General features: G+C 44.2%; 1 protein-coding gene across 1 annotated transcript in view; it reads right to left on the bottom strand.

Annotated features, from left to right (window-relative positions):
• Nucleotides 1-19446, bottom strand: part of RNF112 (ring finger protein 112) — a 29085-nt gene extending 9639 nt beyond the window's left edge. Inside the window, exons 1-7 of the mRNA XM_063137252.1 lie at nt 19303-19446; nt 10226-10300; nt 6273-6576; nt 4280-4495; nt 3310-3447; nt 2331-2435; nt 2181-2231 (exon numbers count right to left, since the gene is read on the bottom strand). Of these exons, the coding sequence (XP_062993322.1) occupies nt 2181-2231; nt 2331-2435; nt 3310-3447; nt 4280-4495; nt 6273-6576; nt 10226-10248 (837 nt within the window). The 5' untranslated portion in view covers nt 10249-10300; nt 19303-19446. The remainder of the gene's footprint in view (nt 1-2180; nt 2232-2330; nt 2436-3309; nt 3448-4279; nt 4496-6272; nt 6577-10225; nt 10301-19302) is intronic.
• Nucleotides 19447-21766: the final 2320 nt, after the last annotated feature.

Genomic DNA, 21766 nt, shown 5'->3' with positions numbered 1-21766 from the left:
GGCCGAGTGTGCATTTGAATTACAGATGTCAGAGAAATGTGCAAAGGATTCAAATGAATTTGAATTTCTATGAATACGACCCACGGATTCCAGCATGGACCAGCATTTTCGGAGTCGTGTGGATTCTGGGGACTTGTGGAACAGTAGTTTTTTTTTAAAAAAAAAAAACACTTTCCAATGGTTTGCAAGTTTAGTCATAAAAACAAAACCACCAACCAAAAATGTGCATTTTCCCCCCATACAGTAAAGCGTGAAAATGAAGATTTGGGAGGGATATCCACATTTATTTACTCTTCCCCCCCCCTTTTCGGGACGTTTGCACAAATTTGCATTAACTAACACAAATTAGTGCAAGTGCACATTAGCACTAATGTGAAGTAGTGCAAATGAAATGCTCCTACAAAAATCCAATTCTGCTGATCAGCAGATGTTGGAACCAAAGTTGCCCAACAATCTGCGAAAGACAGATGGAACGGGTTTAACAAAATCCTCACAACCCTAGTTTGAAATCAGGTCTTGGGACTCCCAGTCCAATACTCCAGTGGTCCCCAACCTTTTTGGCACCAGGGACCGGTTTCATGGAAGACAATTTTTCCACGGACCGGGGGGGGGGGGGAGGGGGGTTAGGGAGGTGCCAAGGTGTGGGCCTCCCCTTCCCTTGCCAGCCGCAGCCACCCTCCCTCCCTCCTCCTCCCACCAAGCATCAGCCCAACCTGCAACCTGCTCCGCATTCGGAGTGCCGATGGCACCGTGTGCCTCCAGCCCATCCATGCGCAAGGCCCGCTCCTGCCTGCAGGCGGCGGCCGGGGTCGCGCCCGCCTGGTCCCTGAGAGGGAGGAGTGGGGCAGCTTCCCCACCCCTGCCACCGCACCCGGAAGCCACTCTCCCACAGTGGCTCTGAGAGATGCTGGAGTGGGGGGGCATGGCTTTGCTTCAGCTGGGTGGGTGCCCAGCCGAAGCGAAGCCAGGACGCTGGCGCGGGCAGGCGGCTTCGGAATGACGCACCCAGAAGTCGCTCTCCCAGAGCAGCTTCTGGCCGGGCATGCTGCTCCAAAGCCGCCCACCCCCACCCCAGTGTCCTAGCTTCGCTTCAGCTGGGCAGGTGAGATGGCACCCCACACCCAGGTATGCTAGGGTGGGGGTGGGTGGGTGAAAGCCGCTCACCTGCGCGGCCTGGTTCCTAACAGGCCACGGACCGGTTTGGGACCCCTGCAATACTCTATCCCAGTTTGCCCCCAACCTGGCACCACCACCCCAAATGTGTTGGACTACAACTCCCATCACCCCCAGACTTCATGCCCCTTTGGCTGGGGATGATGGGACTGGAGATCAGCACATCTGAAGGTTGTCAGGTTGAAAAAGGCTATTCTATCCATTGGCTTTCAGCACAGGGCAGGGGGAATGCAACTTGTGTTTAGGCATACAACTCCCATAAGCCCTAGCAGCATAGCCAATGCGGAAGGATTATGAGAGTTGTAGTCCAAAACATCTAGAGGCTCACATGTTGCACACCCCTGGTATAGGGTATGCACTCTGATGCCTTTGTTGTGCCCCCCTGGAGAAGGGGATCAGAGTTCACTCACACACACACACACACAGAGGGACGGGTTCTTTTCCTGAACACAAGAAAAAAGCTCAGGGAAGGATCTACACTACTGCTTTATAACAGTTTATAATGGTTTTGACAACTGTTTGGGCCCAGGACACATTATATATACCATTTTCAAAGTGTTATCTCCTGCTTAGTATAGATCTGGCCCAGGTCAAAATGGATGAGGGCCCAAAGGGCTTCATAGCTTTCCCCTCCAGTGTGTGACTTGGCTTGCTTGAGTCTCCTATGGGTATTTGGTCTTCACACACTTCTTTTTCTCAATGAACTATAACTCTTCTCCTTGCAGCAGACTACAAATGATCTGGACTGCATGGGTTGCTCTGTGGAGTAGAACCCTTCTTTAGTGCAGGGGGAGTTAAACAAAATTCCATGTTGCCCCTTCCAGTTCCATGATTTCATGAATGCAGTCTTCTGCTCCCCGGAAACCAGAGAGAATCCAGGAGTTCTGGATCTTCATTCCCATGCATCTCAGTAGCACATATAGATTTTTTTTAATACCGCCACAAGCTACTAATGCGTCCCAGGACAACTCAAGACCCTCCCTCCTACCCTTTACAAACACACTTACTTCCAGGTATTCCAGATCTGTGTCCTTCATTGTGGTGGCCAAATTGAGTATCTAGGAGATAATAGGAAGAGTCAATTAACATGCTGCTTACTGATACATTATAAAGGAGGGGATGAATTATAAAGGAGGTGGAGTCTGGGAAGAACCCACCTGATAGGAGCTGAGCAGCATGGAGAAAGCTGAGAGTTTGACACCAACTTCCTTGCTTCTCTCTAGATCCATAGACCCCTCTGTGTCCATCAAGAACATGGCTACCTAGAAGTGAAGAGGAAGGAGCAAAGAGAGAGAGAGAGAGAAAGCAATGGACTCTCACGAAGTCATAATCCCATAACAGTAAAGAGATGGACTTAAGGAACAGGCCCCTAAGTATCTACTTCTGGCCTCTAGGAATTTGTGCCTTTGTGTGATGAGGGATACAATCAAGGCTGAAGGTTTTAGACATCTATTATGGCATAAGCTTTCACAGACACTGCCCAGACTTACACTTTTGCCATAATACAAACAATTCTGGTCTTTAAGGCAGGGGTACACAACCTTTTCAGCACAGAGGGTTACATCCAGTGTTGGACAGGAGGCCAAAGGTCATCCACACACATACACTTGCCCCTACACAAATATGGACATGTACTTCCCCTGCATATTTGTACACTCATACCCCTCTCTCTCTCACACACACCATAGTATGCAGGGATAGGGAAGTCTCAAGCTTCCCTCTATGCTCACTGAGAACTAAGTATTTGGAGGGCCCCCCAGTTGCCAGCCCAAGAGGGAGCCAAGAACACCTACCATGAAGTTCAAGAGACAATATAAAGGGCATCCAGAAAAATGGCCTATAATGGAGCCCATCTCTTTTTCCCATCTCTGTAACCTTAGCCTATGAGGAATTACTAAAAAAGCTTATGTCCCAATGAAACTGTTCATCTTTAAGGTGCCACAGTTTTTACTGTTGTAGACTAACATGGCTCCCCATTTGGGATTTGCAGCAATGACTGATGAACTTGGGTGTGAATTTGACTTCCTCTATTCCTTTCCTAACCACTCATCATGTATAGTTACCACCTTCCCACTTCCCCAATCCTCTTGTTCTTTATTCCATTCACCTGGATGGATGATGTCCCCAAAATCTTACCATTCCATGTTCACTGGGGACCCAAAACGGCTGGCTCCATATCCACACCCCCTTCGTGGTGGTATTAGGTCCCGGTCGCCACTCAAATCCTGTCAGTGGCTCGTCTTCCTGACCCATCCATGATTCATCCTCAGCCGCCTGCCAACAAGGAAGAAATGCTGAGGATTATCGAACAGTTTGAAAGCCAGAAGGACTTTGAATTCCAAGATGGTGGAGGTCTTTGGGCAAGGAATGCGGTTTTGTAAGGGAAAAGGATTCAGAAGTTGACTTGACTTGAGGTTTCTATTTCCAGCTCAGTGGTACGTGTCATGATTAGTTCTGGGGAAGAAGCACTATGCCTCCTTAGGTAAGTCTTCACTATTCCAGGGATTTTTTCCATCTTCACTTTTTTAACAGAACATATATTCCCCCTCTCCGCTACTGCATCGCATACCTTGATTATTTCTCAATTTCACTTGTGATCTGAAGCAGGGATGTTAAATTGACAAGGGGTTTTTGATCACAAAATTAAACTCTTCAAGTAAGGACTTATTCTACCTGAGGATTGAATATGTGCGATGGCTTGTGAGGTGACGGTGCAAAAGTGGTGGGTGGGTAGGGAGCTGGAGTACACTTTGAATCTCAATGTGGTCAAGTCCACAAAAACCTGGAAGCAGAGAGCTAATCGAGACAGAGAAAGGGAAATTAAGCTTGTGGCATTGGGCCAGATTGGATGATGCCAATCTCTGATCCAGCCACCTATCATGTGCCTCATGCTCTTGAATAACCATGGGCATAACTTGTATAAAATCCGATGCACATTTTGCATGGTTGGTTTCCTGGAGAAAATCTGGCAAATGACCACATAATCTGGGGAAGAGTTATCATCCAAGCCTGACCATTTTCAAAAGTAAATCCATTGTGGCTTGGTTGCTGCTGACACACCCTAGGAAAAATACGCACACACACACACACTGATTGTCAGGCTCACCAGGTTTTGGAACCGCCGCAGAAGGAAATTCAGCATGAACGATTTGCCACGGCGTTGCTCCCCAAGAATGGAGATTAGGCAGATGGGAGCGTCCTTCACCTGTCCTTGCTCTAAGCAGCAGCTCAGAGCCTCTTCATTCAGGCAGAGTTCCCCATATTCATCCAGACCCACCAGCTGCATGGGCTGCCCCAACTGTAATGGAGTTGTTGTCATTTCCTAAAAGAAACAGGACTCAGCTGGGTCAGCACCACACAATTGCACTGCAAGTAGTGCATCATCATCATCATCATGTGTCAATGAACAATTGAATCCCGAATGCCACAGACTGAACTTTCAAGTCTCCTTACTATGACTTCCCCCAAAGATCTCAGAGCTCCTTACACCTAGTTTCCAGGAGGGTCACAGGGCCAAATCTACTTATGTTATTTTATTATTTATTACACTTACATTCCATCTCTCTTCCATCATGGAACTCACAGTAGTTAGAAGGAATTTTGAGGAGGTCTCCCCTCCAAGCACTGACCAGACCTGCTTAGCTTCAGCAAGTTGGCTGCCTCATATGCTTTTAGACCATGGGTTCTCAACAAGGGGGGAATTCCCCCAGGGGGGGAATTTTAGGGTTCGGGGGGGGGAATTGGGACCACTATTCAGCAAAGTATGATGTCCTGTAGATTATGTCTTCCTACACGTTATTAAAAACTTCCCAGAAAAGTGTCATGTCATCTGCAAAAGCCAGGACTTTGCTCTCTTTTCCCTCCCTCCTCGCAATCCTAGAAGTTTCAAGCTTCCCATTTAAAGGGACAAGCAAAGCATGGAAGCTGAGAATGTAAAAGGGGCCATGCTTTGCGTTGCCCCTTTAAATGGGACTAATATAGAAAAAAATAAAAGATTTTCAATATTATATGCATATTATTTGGAATGCACCTTTTGAGTTAGACTATCTTGGGAAGGGGGGAATTATATTCTGAACAATGGTGAAAGGGGGTAATGGAGCAAAAAAAGGTTTAGAACCACGGCTTTAGAGGCTTAGATTCAGTAGTAGAACTTCAACTGTGTCAGGTGTCTCATTCAGACCACTCTCTCCCCAAATGCAATTCAAAGGAGGTGGTTCATACATTCACCAGTGAATCATCAAATGATCATATGCACACATACGTCAACCAACACGAGGTGTAGTCATGGATCCATAACTAAGGGAGCAATTCTATGAGGATAATTTGGATTCCTGAATCCAAGGTCAGAGACAGCACTCTGACTGCAGATCCAGGAATCCATACTCCCTCCCTCTCTCCTTCTCAGCTGGTGCAGAGAGAACTGTGCCAGATGCCACTCCAAGATCACAAAGACAACCTCAGAGAGAAGGTAAGGGGGGAATGCCAATGAACAGGGAAGGGGGAGACTAGAGAAGCTGGGATACAATGGGCCCAATTCAGAAGACACCTTAAACCATTGCTTTAACCATAGTGGTTAAGCCAGAAAGCCAGACTGTGTTCAGAAGACACCTTAAACCACGGCTTTAACCATGGTGAATAAGGCTTTTGGCTTCATTCACCATGGTTAAAGCCATGGTTTACGGCGTCTTCTGAACACGGCCCGGCTTTCTAGCTTAACCACCATGGTTAATGCCATGATTTAAGGTGTCTTCTGAATGGGGCCAATGTATCCTTAGGCCTCCCCAGCCTTCTTCCCTCCCACTCCAATGCATGCCAGCTGGATAAAAAAAGCCTGTCTAGCCAAATGCAGCGTGGGAAGAGCACAGAGGCAAAAATCACCTCTGCCACTCCTCTCACTCTGCATAGGATACCTGTAAGCCTCCGACTTCAATGGGTCTGCTCTAAGTATGACTCGGTCTGGATCCAACCCAATATGTTTTCCCAGGCAGTACATTAACTGATGTTGAGATTGCTGCATGTCACGAGTGCCTACTGAATACTGTGCATGGCGTAATGACTTATTCACTAAGCCACCTTGGCGTCCCCACCCTTGGTCTCACCAGTTTTTCATCAACCTCCTCCAGCAGAGGGATCTGCCCAATTTTTTCCACCAAGTTCCGCAGCCGAGTGTCCGGCTTCATCCTCTCACGACTGCAGGGATGGCGGCATTCAGGGCAGCGGTACCCGCAATGCGAGGATCCGCTCCAGTGGGCAGACAAGCAGCCCCTGCAAAAATTGTGCCCACACTCGATGGAGACGGGGTCATCGAAAGCCTCCAGGCAGATGGAGCATGTGATGTCCTCTTGTAGGTTCTGGATCATGCCTCCTGCTGTTTTCTTGATGGAGACTTCTGGTGAGGTTGGCCTGCAAGGCATGTACAGAATGCATATTGCTGAACCGGGAAAGGGTGAACCTGTAGCCATCCACTACAGTGTCACACATTGGGATATACAGAGTTTATAAAATCCACTCTGTCTGTGCTTCGTGGATGGTCAGGCACTTTTCATTCCATCATCCACACTTCAGCGCAATCAGATTTCTTTGCATTTGCGCAATTGTGTAAATCCTCCCCAATATGTACAAATCCTCCACAAAATGCACAAGCCACCCCCACCAAATATGCATTTTAATTTCACCTATAGGGCAAATGCACATTGTTGGCCAGCTTTTTTTTTAGGCACTGTTTTTTTTTTAATGTAACACATTTTTCTACAACTGAGTTTGCATAAAATCACATAAGAAGAGCCATGCACGATCAGACCAAGGGTTAATCTAGTCCAGCACTCCGATCACATTGTGGCAAAGCAGCTGTCGACCAGGAAACCACAAGCAGGATATGGTACAAAAGCACCCTCCCACCCATGTTCCCTAGCAACTGTTTCATACAGGCTTACTGCCTCTGATACTGGAGGTAGCACATAGGCATCAGGCCTAGTAGCCATTGATAGCCTTCGCCTCCAGGAATTTATCCAATCCCCTTTTAAAGCCATCCAAATTGGTGGCCATCACTACATCTTGTGGTAGTGAGTTCCATAGTTTAACTATGTCTTGTGTGAAGAAGTACTTCCTTTTATCTGTACTGAATCTCCCACCTATCAGCTTCATGGGATGACCCTGGGTTTTAGTATTATGGGAGAGGGAGAAAAATGTCTCCCTATCCACATTCTCAAAATTTTTGAAGGTAAAAGCAAACAAAGAGAGGAATGGCAACAGAGTAGATGCAACTCAAGAAAAGCAGGTCTGCTGGGGAATCCATGGGTTGGAGTCATAGAAATCTGAACTCATTTGATTTTACTGAAGATTTCTCTGACATTCCTATTCACACCCCCAGTCAATGATCCCGGTCCTCCTTGCTTTGGACGATTTTTGGGTGTAGCTGAACAATTCAGAAAGTTTTGTATCTCAAATGGGATAAGAGTCATAGAAAAAGAACTCTGACCATACAGACAATCAGGCATCTCCCCCCCCCCACTCCAGTTAACCATCACTACCAACTTGCTTTTTGTAACATCTTCTGTAAACTTTGAGTTGGACTAATATGGATTTTGGATATATATATTTTCTCTTATGGCCAACACAGCTGCCTTTGATTTTGCATGACTTGGAGAATACTGAATACAGCAGCAGAATTCTACACTGGAGGAAGAAGATTTTATACCTCCTTACGTTGGGATTTTAGTCTCAGAGGGTTCATCACCTCCAATTACTAGTGAAACTACCCAATTTACCATCTACGGACTCTCTCTTTTACCTAGCACAGCATCTAAATTAGTCTCCAGCATTGTTAATAGAAAGACTGCCTAGTTGACCTCCAATGTTGTTTTCCACTGACCAAACAATCTCTCTGGTTTGTCCAGGATAGAGTTAATGCCTGGACTTTATATTTTTAAAAAGGGAGGATTAACAAATGTCTGCTCCTTTTCTTTCCCCAGTGGTCTTACGGGCATTGAAAGATAAAACCATCACACCAACTGGCGCAGACAAGTTTGAAGGTCTGCAAATCTTCCTCCTCCATATCACATTAAGATTCTGACCAGTGAGACATCCTGAGAAAAAATCCAGCCAGTCTCCTCAACTGCTCCACCAACCTCTATTTGTAACCTCTTGCCTGGGGAAGGGATCTGGAGATCTTGAAAGTTTGCACATTTCTTGTGATCTTTGAGTTGGCCTAATAAAGGTATTACGCCGTATGGATTTTTTTTTTTTAGCCAAGAGGGTTTCAATTATTTCCTCCTGGGTGGGGCCAAAGATGGTTTCTGTGTATGTAGGCCAGATTGAAGAAAATGAGTCAGCAGTTTTGACCTCCTGGAGTCTGCTGTTTATGCATGCCTGACTAGAACTTGGATTCAAAGGTCGAACCTGAGGCTAACAGATGACCTTGCCCCATCCCAGGTTGACATAAAGTTTTGCTCTTAAGCAGGTACATGTAAGTAGGCTCTGATGAACACAATTGGACTTGAAGCAACAAATTAAGGATCACACTGTAAGCCTTTCTTGCAGAGTGCCTGTGTGTGTGTGTGTGAGAGAGAGAGAGGGGGGGGTCATTTATACCAAGCAGGATATTACACTATGAAAGTGGTATGAAAGAAGTATATAAAAGGCAGGAGCCACACCAAGAAGGATATAGTGGTACGAAAGCAGTATATGGTATGTGTCAATGGCCCCCAACAGTTGTCAGTGCACTTCAATACTGCTACAAAGTATTGAGCAAGGTAAACAGCATGGATGGATGTAAGGTTTGTGGAAAATATTAATGTGATGGTGGTAAGAAAGACACAGGAGTGAGATTCTCCCATAGCCTGCTGTTTAGGTAGCCTAGGGTCTGGGTTGTGAGCATTGGAACTGACTGGCCCCAAACATCCCTTGCAAGCATTTGGCCGTGTCTAGAGTAAATGTCTAAACTTCCCTTAACATTTTGAAATTTTGCATATTCTTAGTGGCTTATCCTTGCTTGATAGAAAAAAGATTTACTGATATTTTATTGGTAATTTCCATAGTGAGGCAATTTCTAGATGCACAGCCGATTCATGTTACCAGCAGGGCTATCAATCGATGGGATAATTTCAGTGGACTGTTCATCTCCCTCTTAACTGATTTTTCTATTATATTTAAATAAATGCTCTCATGGCCCAAACCAGTTATACTTACTTCTGACATGTAGAAGCAAATATGTGATAATTTATAATATTGTTAAAGAAAACTGCTGCTCACTGTTGGTTGAAAATATCTCTAAAGTTTTCTTTTTCATTCTCTATTAAGTTGCACACCAGAAACAAAGTAACCTGGGGAATGAGGAAGTTATCTAACATGCTCTTAAATTCAGTCTGTATAATTTACAATCTGCCCTTCCTAGCACTGCCCTGAACAAATTACTCACCTTTAACTGATTAAACTATCTGTTACATTTATTAAAACTTTCAAAACTCTTTCCAAATGTCCACAGGAATATACTGAATCCCCAAATGGCCACTGGAATGCTTAAAAACAAGGGTAATTGGTTGCCTACGCATGGATTGTATACATGATTAATCAGAGTAGACCCATTGTAATCAATGGGATTAAAGAAGTCCATTGATTTCAGCATCTACGCTAAGTATGACTAACTCTGGATCGAACCCTGGGTTTTTTGGGACTTCTCCAACCTGGTGCCCTCCAGAGCTGTTGGTTTACAAGTCCCACTGACCATGCTGGCTGGGGATGATGGGACTTGTAATCCAACAGTTGTAATCTGGAGGGCACTGCATTGGATAAGGCTGCTGTATGAAATACCCAGAGTTCTACAGTCATAGACACACATGCATACCCCCTTTCAAAGACTATGGGGTGCCCAGCTTCTGAAAAATCTTCCATAGAAATGTTAATACCTCTTTATCCTCTATAGTGTTTCATTATCCCGTAACATCAAAAATTCACAACAGTAAGTTAGAGTTAGTTACTCTGCTGATTCTTTCACCCATCATTATCTAAGACTGGTATATGTTTCTTTAGAAAATAAAGAAATAAACCAACTCACTGTTTAGTATTTGTGTTTCCCATCCTGCAGCGAGTATGTTGCTGACAGCCTCAGACAAAATGAACTTCTGTCCCCCTAGAACAAAAAAGAGATCACATCAAAGTAGATCACCTCCCACCCTTTCTCATTAACCTGTGTGGTATCAGCTATTGAGAAATAGAGTTGGGAGAGAGGAGGAACGGGAGGCCTTCTCTTTTGGAACATTTGGCATGGGAGAAGTAAGAACCATCTGAGCAAAAGATGAAACTTGACTGCAACATTTAATGGCCACACATTGACTATTATGAAATTTACAACACAATCCTATTCATGTTACTCAGAAGTAAGCCCAGCCTAACCCAATGGGGCTTACTCCCATGTAAGTGTGTATATTATTGCAACTTTAAACTGGAAATCAGAATGAGGGTTTAAAGTATCAGAGCTATATAACTCAGGATCATGTTCCCTGGAAATCATAACTTGGACCCAGCATCAAATTTAAGGTGGACAAATTTAGGAACAATACCTTGTAAGGAACGCAGGATGGTTTTATGGGAGTGGAGGCTCCACAAGTACCTTGGAATTGTCTTTGTATTTCTGTGTACTATTTTTTTCTGAAAATGCTCTCATACATTTTCTCATTAGGAAGACCCAGACTGCAAATTCATATATACAAATGGATCACTATGAAATACTTACAGCTGAATGTGAGAATTCAGCGCCATAGAAAAACACTTCACACATAATGCTAACCCATGATATATTTAACCCATGGTTTATTGCTCTACCTACGGTTTGTCTTGAAGATGACTGAACAATCTATGGTTTGTTTTTTCAATCCCTGGATTGTTTATTTCCTTTTTCCTTTGCTTGTGCCTTCCCCAGTATCCCAAAGACCTTGTATGATATAGATGTTTGTCACCTGGAAATCCATTCTGTTTTGCGCCTGACAGGTTCCAGTGGCACCCACTACTCAGCTTGCATTTATGAGCTAAGCTGAGTTATTGTTCCTGAAATCCAGGAACCTTTTCACGCATTTTGGGTTGGGGAGTAAAAAGTAAATTGTACTTATTGCAGGTGCAATTTGCACAAATTACAGCTGAAATTTGCACAAATTATGCAAATTTCAGCAACACGTTGCGTAATTTGCACAAATTATGCCTGAAATTTGTGCAAATTTCTTTACATAAAAAACAAAAAAACCTTGAAATATACAAGTTTGCCCAAATCAATGCAGATTGAGTCATGTCAGCTCACAGGAAAGTGAGCTGAAGTCCAGGGGACCAAGCTGACTAAAGTTCAACAAACTTCATCCTGGAACTGATTCCTTTGAAAACCCTACATGCAGAGCTTCTGGTTTATGTGACTGCTCTTGATTGCCATCTCTGTAGCTTGTTAAAACAGCCCATAAACAAACCAAATGGCTTTACCGAATGATAATCCATGGTTAAAACAACCCAGAGGTCACAAATCTACAACAACCAGGGGTTCTCTTTCTGGGTTGTTCATATGTAAGAACCCATGATTTGTTATCACAACCACATTCATGCATCGGAATTCAACCACCCATACCATGGGTTACCAGTACTTATGTGCAAACTAGGATGACTCCAATTCTGTTTGAGCCATGTGCAATAGCTAGTAACCTCAGATGAAAGATACACATTCCCATCTGTGCTGGACACCCATTCATTCAGTTCAATGGGGGCAGAGGGGGGAGAAGGAGAAGCACGCTGATGTAGCCATGGAGGTGCATGTATTCAATTCAATGGGTAAATTGAATAAGCCATCCTTTCCCAACCTGGTGCTCTACAGATGTGCTGGATACAACTCCCATCATCCCCAGCTGGCATGGCCATCTGGAAGGCACCAGGTTGGGTAAGGCTGAAATATGTGCTGTGGTGCAGATGTGCATGTGCATTCAAATGCACATCTGCAGCTACATCACCTCCATGTACAAAGATTCAGTTCTTCCACATGAGGATCTCCCATGCTGGATTGTGATGGAAGTCATTGAGGAGATGTGAGGGGATACGGAAGTGCTAGCTGTGTGGATCACTCATGTGTATAGCTCAAGAATGTATGGACCCTCAGCCAAAGCATTGGGCTTACATTGGCATCTTGATTGACATGTCAAAAAGGAATGTTCCCAAGTGCAATTGCAAGACTAAGAACAGGAAGGTCTGGGTTCAAATCCCCACTCAGCTCACTAACAGTACACACCTATGCATGTTTACTCAGACCTAAGTGCTATTGTGTTCCAAAGGGTGTGCTCCTAGGCAAGCATATATAAGACTACACTTGGGCCAGTCACTTTCTTAGCCTAACCTACCTAAAAGGGTTGTTATGAGGATAAAATGAGCAGGAGGTTATAACTACTGCCTTGAATTCCTTTATGCATGGCATGGATGAATGAATAAAAACAGTGGGGGTGATCATTTGGGAAGATGAGGATGAGGTGAAAATCATTTCCTACAATTCACCTGCATTATGATTGAGAAATAAATAATTTTAAAAAGATTCTCGAGAGGTTGGGTTGACCCATGAAAAACTGGAGATTTACAGTGCAAGTCTGAGCTGATAACTTAGAGGTAAGCCCTATTGTGCTCAATGGGACTTATTCTATGGTAAGCGTGGGTAAGTCTGCAACCTTAGATACAAGAGTTGGATCTAGATTAGAGCAGACTCCTTAAAATCAGTGGGACTTGAGTGATTCATGACTAACGTAAGCTTCCAGTGGGTCTACTCCAAGTATGATTAAATCTGGACTCAGTCTCAATCCACCTAAGTTTCAACTTGTTAGTCATAAAGAAACTCTAACAAAAAAGGAAGAAAAAACATTCTTGCAGGGTATGGTGCAATGGCTAACGTTCACTACCTCTCCTGTCCACAGCTGCCATTATCAGCTTATCTAAGCTCCTATTGAAAAGCAGAAGTGGGAAAACTGTTTCCCATGCTCCTCTAAACATTTGCCAATTGTCTTTCCCATGCTACAGAGATAAATTGTTTTGGAAAATCTTTCTGCCACTCCACTATTCCAGGACATGAGAAATAGTGTGTATGAGGGATGGTCTCCACCTACCCACCCAACCATATTCAAGAATTCCATTTTTTTTTCTTCCAGAATTTCTACAGCTTACACCCTGAGTGACGTCAGCATTTCATCCTTTTATTTCAGTTTTGCTTTCGGCCTTACAGAACTCTGTGGGCCTGTTCAGATGACATGATAAGCCACTAACCGTTAGTAGGGTAACCATATTAAAAGGAGGACAGGGCTCCTGTACCTTTAACAGTTGTATACAAAAGGGAATTTCAGCAGGTGTCATTGGTATGCATGCAGCCCCTGGTGAAAGTCCCTCTTCATCACAACAGTTAAAGTTGCAGGAGCCCTGCCCTCTTGACCACATACAAAAGAGGAAAGCAGGGCTCCTGCAGCTTTAACTGTTATGATGAAGAGGGAATTTCACCAGGTGCTGCATGCATACCAATGACACCTGCTGAAATTCCCTTTTCTGTACAAATGTTAAAGATACAGGAGCCCTGTCCTCCTTTACATATGGTCATTCTAGCAAAATAGGCAACCATGGTTAGTATGGTCATCATCACATACCCCTATGCTGGGAACAAACAGCAGGAGCCCACTGCTATCATGGCCTCCTTATAGCTTCCTCGAGACAGGTTCCATCCTCTGCATCTCCAGGTAGGGCTTCTACCTGAAATCCTGGAGAACTGCTGCCTGTCCGAGTTGACAATCCTAGGCTAGCTGGACCAAGGGTCTGAGTCTGTACAAGGCAATGTCCTGTGTTCCTAACATATGTCTTTCCCTTGACCCAAACACACTGAGAAGGTTGCACAAAGACTCCACCACATTAGCAGAAGGGAAATGTATTTTTGACATTGCGGATAGAAGCAACAAAAAGCAGCAACAAATAAATGGACCAAAAAGCCAGAAGCATTTGTAGATTTGGGTGTTAATGACCCAGATAAAGGAATTGCCTGGAATGCCCTTGAACTATTAGAATAGTCACGTGAGCCATTGCATTAAAAAGAGATGAGGAGAAACTGTGTCAGAGGCAAAGGAAAGATGGCAGAGATAGCTGCATCCTTTTTCTTTTCGGCCACAGTGTCACCTTGTGCAAGACTGAGTTAGGATGGCCCAGGTTACAGGTAAGAGGGGGTGGGTGGGAAGAGTAGGGTCTTCTTCCCCCTTTTATTATTTATTTACTACCCAATAGCCAAAGCTCTCTGGGAGTTCACAAAAGTCAAAAACCCAACATACAACAGGATAAAATATAAAAGCTTAAAATGCTTAAAGAAGAATAAAACCAAAGTAGACATCAGAATAAAAGCCAGCAGGAATGTACAAGGCTAAAACACAGTAGCATGTTTAAAACCAAACTGATGGACTAAGAAGCCTGGGAAAATAAAAAGACTTCACCAGGTCCCCAAAGGATAACAATGTAGGTGCCAGGTGAGCCCCTCTGTGTAGGGCATTCCACAGCCAAGGTGCCATCACCAAAAAGGCCCTCTCCTTAGTAGCCACCTGCCTCATTTGAGTGGGCACCCAGACAAGGACCTTTGAAGATGATCTTAGGGTCCAGGCAGGTGTGTGTGTGTGTGTAGGAGGAGATTGTCTTTCACATAACTTGGCCCCAAACTTCTGTAAACTGCCCAGACAGCTTCGGCTATGGGGTGGTATATAAATGCAATAAATAAATAAATTAGAGCTTTAAAAGTTAATACCAGCACTTTGAATTGGGCCATTTAAATAATGCTTGTAGCACTCATTCTACCAACTAACTGCTTCTGAGTCGTAATCCTAGACATCATCCACACAGGATGCAAAGCCCTCCTGTGTCCTGATTCAGAGATCTGTATGCACTCAGAGGCATGCGTAAATAACTTGTGCATGTGAGGTGCCACATTTCTTCCACAGTAGAGAGAGTAGATTCCCCCTTTGCAAAAGCACACACAGGGTGAACCCTGCTGGAATGAATGTGCAGGAAGTTCTGAACATGGACAGGAACCCCCTGCCCTCTGAGGTTAAGAAACAGCAGCTTGCCTAAAGCCACTTACAGCACAATCCTATGAATGTTTAGACCAGTGGTTCCCAAACTTTTTCAGGTAACCGCCCCCTTTGTTCCACAAACTCATGCCCAGTGTGGTAGAACCCAAAAGGGCGGGTCTCCGTGGTTCACTGAGTGGTGGTTACAGACTCTCAAGACACAATTTCTCTCACTTTAGAAGGTTTATTACGAGCAGCCTGCAGTGCTGCAAGTTGACATTCTCAGAAGACCTGAGGAACTGCCCAATAATTTCAGGAAAGGCTAACATATATATAGTGTCAGTTCCCCTCAGATACAATGGCAGAACCTTCCCACCAATCATAATACAGCTCTGCAATACAATAACCAATGAGAAGCAAAGCATTTAGGCATGTACAGAGTTTAAGTACTTCTCTGACTAGAATACCATACATATATGGGTATTGCAACAGTTACAGGAAATACATCTCCATCTGTTTCTCCCCCCCCCCCCCCAGTTATCTTGCCTTGCAGACATCTTACTCCACCCTTACTCCACCCTCCAACTGCCGGTGTTGACACCATCTTGTGACATGGTTTCAGCATCAGCTGAAAGCGTGAAAGCAATTGCAGCCTTGAAAATATGTTTTAATTAAGCAGGAAGCCATGAACATTATGATTTATAGAGCTAATGATTTATAGAGCCATTTTCCTATACCTGTGGGCATGGGTAAAAGAACAACCCAGCTTGATTTCCTTGACACCAGTGCCCCCTACCATAAACTTTAAAAATCATTATTCAGAATAGCGGTTTTCAATGACCCACTAAGGAAGATAATAACAATAAAATTTTAAACAGCAACAATTAATTGAATATTTATTCAAAATCCGAAGCACCCACTGCAGGCTTGCCGAGGGAGGGAGGGAAAAGAGAGCGAATGCCTCAGTTTTGTAGCCGGCGTGGCGTGGCACACCAAGCAGGGTATGTCTCTTCATAAGCGTTTCGGTGCTTTTGAAACATCTTAATTCACCGTTAAAAGGACTCTTCTTAAATGGTATTAATACATGTGTGGATTCTTCCCCTATATGGCTTGGGACAAACTACCTTCTGCCATTAAAATGTCCCTGGGTTTTAAGACCTTCTGGAGAGGCGCTTCTCAGAAAAGACCACCTCGAGCGCCCCCCTGCCGCCCCTTTGCCTTTATTTATTGATTGATAGATTTATTACATTTCTATACCGCCCAATAGCCAAAGCTCTCTGGGTGGTTCACTTTTAGTGCCCCCTTGCCTCTTAACGCCCCCCTATGCTATCCCACCACCCCCAAGGGGGCAGTACCGCCCACTTTGGGAACCACTGGTTTAGACCAAAAAAAGTCCTACAATTCCCAGCATGCCCTAGCCAGCCTGGCTAGGGTATGCTGGAAGTTGTAGAACTTTTTTTCTGTCTGAATGGGCATAGGATTGTGACCTTAGTGTCTTTTGGGCCAGGGGTTTTGGCTTCAGTCTCTTACAGAGCAGTGCCATGTGCATTATAAAGAAGTCAGTGGGGTTTAGTCCCTGGTAAGTAAGTATAGAAATGGTAGCATTAGTCACTATACTGTGGTAGCCTCAATGCAAACAATACAGGGTGTTGGCAGCCTTTGGGTGCTGCATTGTTAATCTTCCTTTTTTTTTAGTATAACAGGGAAGTACCTGACAATATTTACCAATGAGAGGTATACTGAACAGATGGAACTAGGAAGGAAGGAAGGAAGGAAGGAAAGGACCCACTGATCAGAAGTAAGGATGTTCTCTTAGGTGAAGAAATGGGAGCAACTGAGGAAGGATGGGTTTGTTTGTTTTTTACTGCTTTTAAATTCTATACTGGTTTTAGCTTGATTAATGGTTTAATTTGTTTTTAGCTGCGCATATGTATTGTTTTATATTGTTTGTATGATTTTATCTGTACGCCGCCCTGAGAGCCTAGTGATATAGGGCGGGATACAAATGTTTTAATAAATTAATTAATAAATAAAATTCCTTTGGGATCTATGCTCTAATATTAGAGCCCAAGAAGATTGTTTCAGCACTTCTGCTTCTTCACAGCCCCAGGCATAATTTGACCTAAAAAATCCCAAGAACCTTAATTTCATCGCAAGTGCAAAGCCTCAGATTTGGAGATAAGAGCTCTTCCCTGCTAGGAGCAGGGAAAGGGCTGAGGAAAAGGCCGGAGAGCTGCTGGATGGGGAACCCCCATGGGGGCATATTTGGCTTGAGAATATGCAAAGGAACAGCAATGATGTTGGGTTGTATCCAGCAAAAGTTCATCCTGCTTTAGCCCCAATGAAAACAATGGGATTTAAAAGTTGACTCCTCACCCCCTTGACGTATTGGTTTGGATGGGACAAAAGAATGACTTTCTTTGGATCCATGGCATCTCTCAACATACACAAAGTGCATCTTTTCACAGCACCGAGCCACAGACCACCAGCTTCCCCCCACATGTCTCAGATTATAGGGTGGGACTTCTAATGCAAACGGCTGAAAGAGAGTGCCTAGAAAAGGGGAGGAATCTACTCGCCTTTTCTTAATGTCATTTTCTACTTTATTTATTCATTTATTATATTTAAAATCCTGCCTTTTTTCCCTCTTACAAGGAACCCAAAGCAGCTTACACAACCGTATCATCCTCTCTATTTTATCATCACAACAACCCTGTGTGATAGGTTAGGCTGAGAGCCAGTGACTGGCCCAAAGCTACCCAGGGAGCATCACGGCCAAGTGGGGCCTAGAACCCAGGACTAGATCTAGAGCACCATCAGAGATGGAGGGGATCGTGTTTTCTTACCGTTGCTTCCCCCCCCCCAGCTTCTGTCCCATGATACTTCCTCTTTCGGCACCCAGGAGAGAAAAAAGGAAGTAAACAATGACCACATGACCCATTCAGTGGGCGTTGTTATTGCGCCGCTTGGCGGCACATTTCATTTCCCCCACCCCTGCCCAAAACCCCCGGATTTAGCGGGGTCTATTTTGTGATGGAAAGAAGGGCAGAAGGAGCAGGAGACAAATGGGAGGTAGATGGCATCATCAAAAGGACCCACGAAAAGATGCAGCTACACTACTGCTTTATAGCGGAACTGGATTGCACTGTTAACTGATGGGGCAAGTTTCACATTCCATATACCACTTTCATAGAGGTATTTCCTGCTTTTTATTGCACATTATCCAAAATACTGCAACAAATGTCACTGTGTGTTATACGAGGTAAAAATATGCAAGGGGGATATGGCCTTACTATGAAGGGATTGCAACAATTTGACACAAGGTGTAGGTCTGGCCATCTCCCAAGTCCCAACAACACTCTAACCACTTCACCACATTGCCTCGTCATGCTTTGGAATTGTATGCCACTCTTCAATAAAAAGGCTAGGAGGGCAGCTCACAGTAAAAACAACACAGAAGTACAACGTCTCTGTGTGTGTGCAGTTTCGCTTTTATCATCTGCAATCCTCTGCAAATTTACCATCGAGTACACCCTATTGGACACAATACGGCTTTCTTCTGAGAAGTCCTGCCCATGAGGTTGTACAGGAACAAGTTCTCTTAGCACCCCGAAATGCTTCCCAAATATTCCTTTTGTTGTGTTTAAAAAGCTCTGCACCCCACCCCCATTTAGAGAATTTCCTTCCTATCAAAATCTTCTGTGGGAAGACTTGCGAGAAAACGAACTTCCCCTCCCGTCTCCCATGCATCCGGTCTCGGGGTCTCTCTCTCTCTCTTTCAATTCTGCAACTGTTGACGTCTGCTAAGGTGGATCCCAAATCCAGTTAGATCTTTTAACGCCTCGGGATTGCCAAGAAGTAGGGCGCTGAATCGATTTTAAGCAGAGACAGCCAGAAGAACCCGATGGAGCTTAAACGACGCTTTGCTATCCTTTCCGTTTGGCTCAGCTGAGCATGACCATGCAGGGGACCAGGACCCACCTTGCACATGGCAAATGGGCGGGAGGGGGGGGGGAGAGAGAAGCACTCCCCTCCCCCCTAGCAGGCGACCCGCCGCCCCGCTCCCCCTCCACTACCGCCCGCTCTTTCCTACCTGTCCCAGGCCAGGCTCCGCAGGTGCTTCGATGCCTGCTGGCGAAGAAGTAAGAAGCGAAAGTAAAAACATCTTGCTACCGCTGCGTGAAGAATTTGCCGCTACTTCCCCATTCTGCGGGTGGCTTTTAGAGGACGGTGCCGATTGGTCAGCAAAGGGTGGCGGAGAAAGTGACAGGATGGAGGAGGAGGAGGAGGAGGAGGCAGGAGGAAAGGAATTGTCGGATCAGATGAAACTGACAAGATTTAGAGGGCGAAGGGGGAGCCTAAGGCGTGGGAGGAGGGGCTTCTGTGTTTTGACCGTGGTGCTTAATGGGGAGAGAGAGAGGAGAAATGAATTAATTCTGTCTGTAATGGGCTCCACCCCCTGTATACATAACACACATGCACGGTTTCCGTTCATCCCCACCTCCATTCTGTGGGTGAGATTTTGTTTATATATATATATATATATATATATATATATATATATATATATAAATTACATTTATTATTACTCCACCTCCTTCTTTTACAGGAAGCCACATTCCGGCTGGACATCAAGAAAAAAAGGTCGTTGGCTCTCTCACACTAGAGGCATTCAAGAAGCAGCTGGACAAGCATCTGTCAGGGATGCTTTAAGGTGGATTCCTGCATTGAGCAGGGGGTTGGACTCGATGGCCTTGTGGGACCCTTCTATGATTCTATGATTCTTCTAGATTCACCCCAAAACCAACTTTCTCTAGGCGATTAAAAACTCTTAAAAGAATAACAGCTAAAAGAATAATTAGTTTACTATTAGTATAAATGATTTACCTGTAACTAAACTTTTGAACATAATTATTTCTCTATTGAATATAGTGGGGTTTATCAATTATGCTCCATGTCTGGATTAGATGTTTTTTGTGGGGGGGGGAGGGATTGTTCATAAATATATATTTAGACTAAGATACAACACAAAATGACAAATTGCCCAGGGTTAAATATAACCAATATATTTATGAACAGGCCAAAAATATTGAATCCAGACACAGAGCATAATTGATAAACCCCGCTATAGTCAATAGAGCAATAGTTCTGTTCAATAGTTTACTTACAGGTAAATCGTTCATATTAATAATAAACTAATTGTCCAAGTGCCTATTCTTATATAGTCAAGAAAGCAACATTGATACATAAGAGGGAGGTATTAACAAGCTTTGGAGTGCCCCATGGTTTGGAGAAGTACAAAATGAAAAGTAGAGGTCGCTATGGGGGTGGGGAGCTTGGACAGTTGTTCAGCAAATACCAGGGTAGCGGGTATAGCGTTCCTTGTGGCTTCAACTCCATGTTCGGAAAATCACTCCCATAATGTGCCATAATCGTCAGTCACAAAGCTAGCAAGGGTGCTTAAGTGTGCTCGTAGCAGTAAGCTGAACACCCCACAAGGGAACAGGTCTTCTGTATATCTACATACCTTGGAGTTCCCTGGAGCATGCTGGTACTTTTTCTTTGTTTCTTTGAAAACGCCTACCACCACCAATGAAAAGGCATTCTGTCTTTTCTGCTTCTGTTTTTAAAGAGCATGCTTGACAAGTTTGGTTTTTGTTTTTTAAGCAGGGAAAATGCAGTATTAGTTATTAAAGCATCATATAATGCTTTTTCCACTTGTGTAATTGTGCTATTCCACTAGAGCACAGTGCAGCTAGAAGATATGTAGTAGAAGGAAAAGTCGGAAAGGAAACACTCTTCGTGTATTGGGTCACAATTTTGTGATGAAACCACAAGTAGATACATTGGATTAACTGCCTCGTGTAAGGCATCATCACATGGGGGGAAATCACGTTTCCTTACTGTCACTTCTCCACCCATGCATTTGTCCCTCATTAGTTCCTCATTCTCAAAGGAGAGGAAAGAGGAAGTAAACAACGTGCATGTGGCCCATTCAGTGGGCTGTTTTCATCATGCTGCTGCTCCCGCACATAGCAAGGAGGCAGTGGCAACTTCCATCTCAAAAAATAAGTCAGACTTACTGGGGTGTTTTTATTGTCAAGCGAAGAAGGCTAGAAGGGGCGGGAGGCATGTGAGAGGCAGACAGCATATAGTGAGAGGGACCCATGAAAATCTGTGAGTGCCCATTAATGAGGGTGAAATAAAATGCTTATCTGATGGAGCTTCTAACATCACCAATGAGAAAGCATTGTGCAGCTATTCTTTCTTTTCTGCGTTATCAGATTTTCTGCAGTAAGAAAAAAAAAAGATGGAAGAAATAGTGGGATAACACAGGATGGTTAGAAGTAGAAGTTGACATCTGGAATGAGAGAGGGCAGTGGTGCAATAATGCCTATCCTGGTCCAACTTCAATGGTCTGATCCTGTCCACACTGATCAGCTAAACGCTGATATATAGATATATATTATGATGAGTAGCAATTGATAGCCTTATACTCCATGAATTTGCCTAATCCCCTTTTAAACCTATCTGAGTTAGAGGTTACCAATACATTT

This window comes from Elgaria multicarinata, chromosome 11 (genome assembly GCF_023053635.1).
Source record: "Elgaria multicarinata webbii isolate HBS135686 ecotype San Diego chromosome 11, rElgMul1.1.pri, whole genome shotgun sequence".
Taxonomy (NCBI): Eukaryota; Metazoa; Chordata; class Lepidosauria; order Squamata; family Anguidae; genus Elgaria; species Elgaria multicarinata.
Note: the sequence above shows the minus strand (reverse complement) of the source record. Positions and strands in the feature narration are given on the sequence as shown.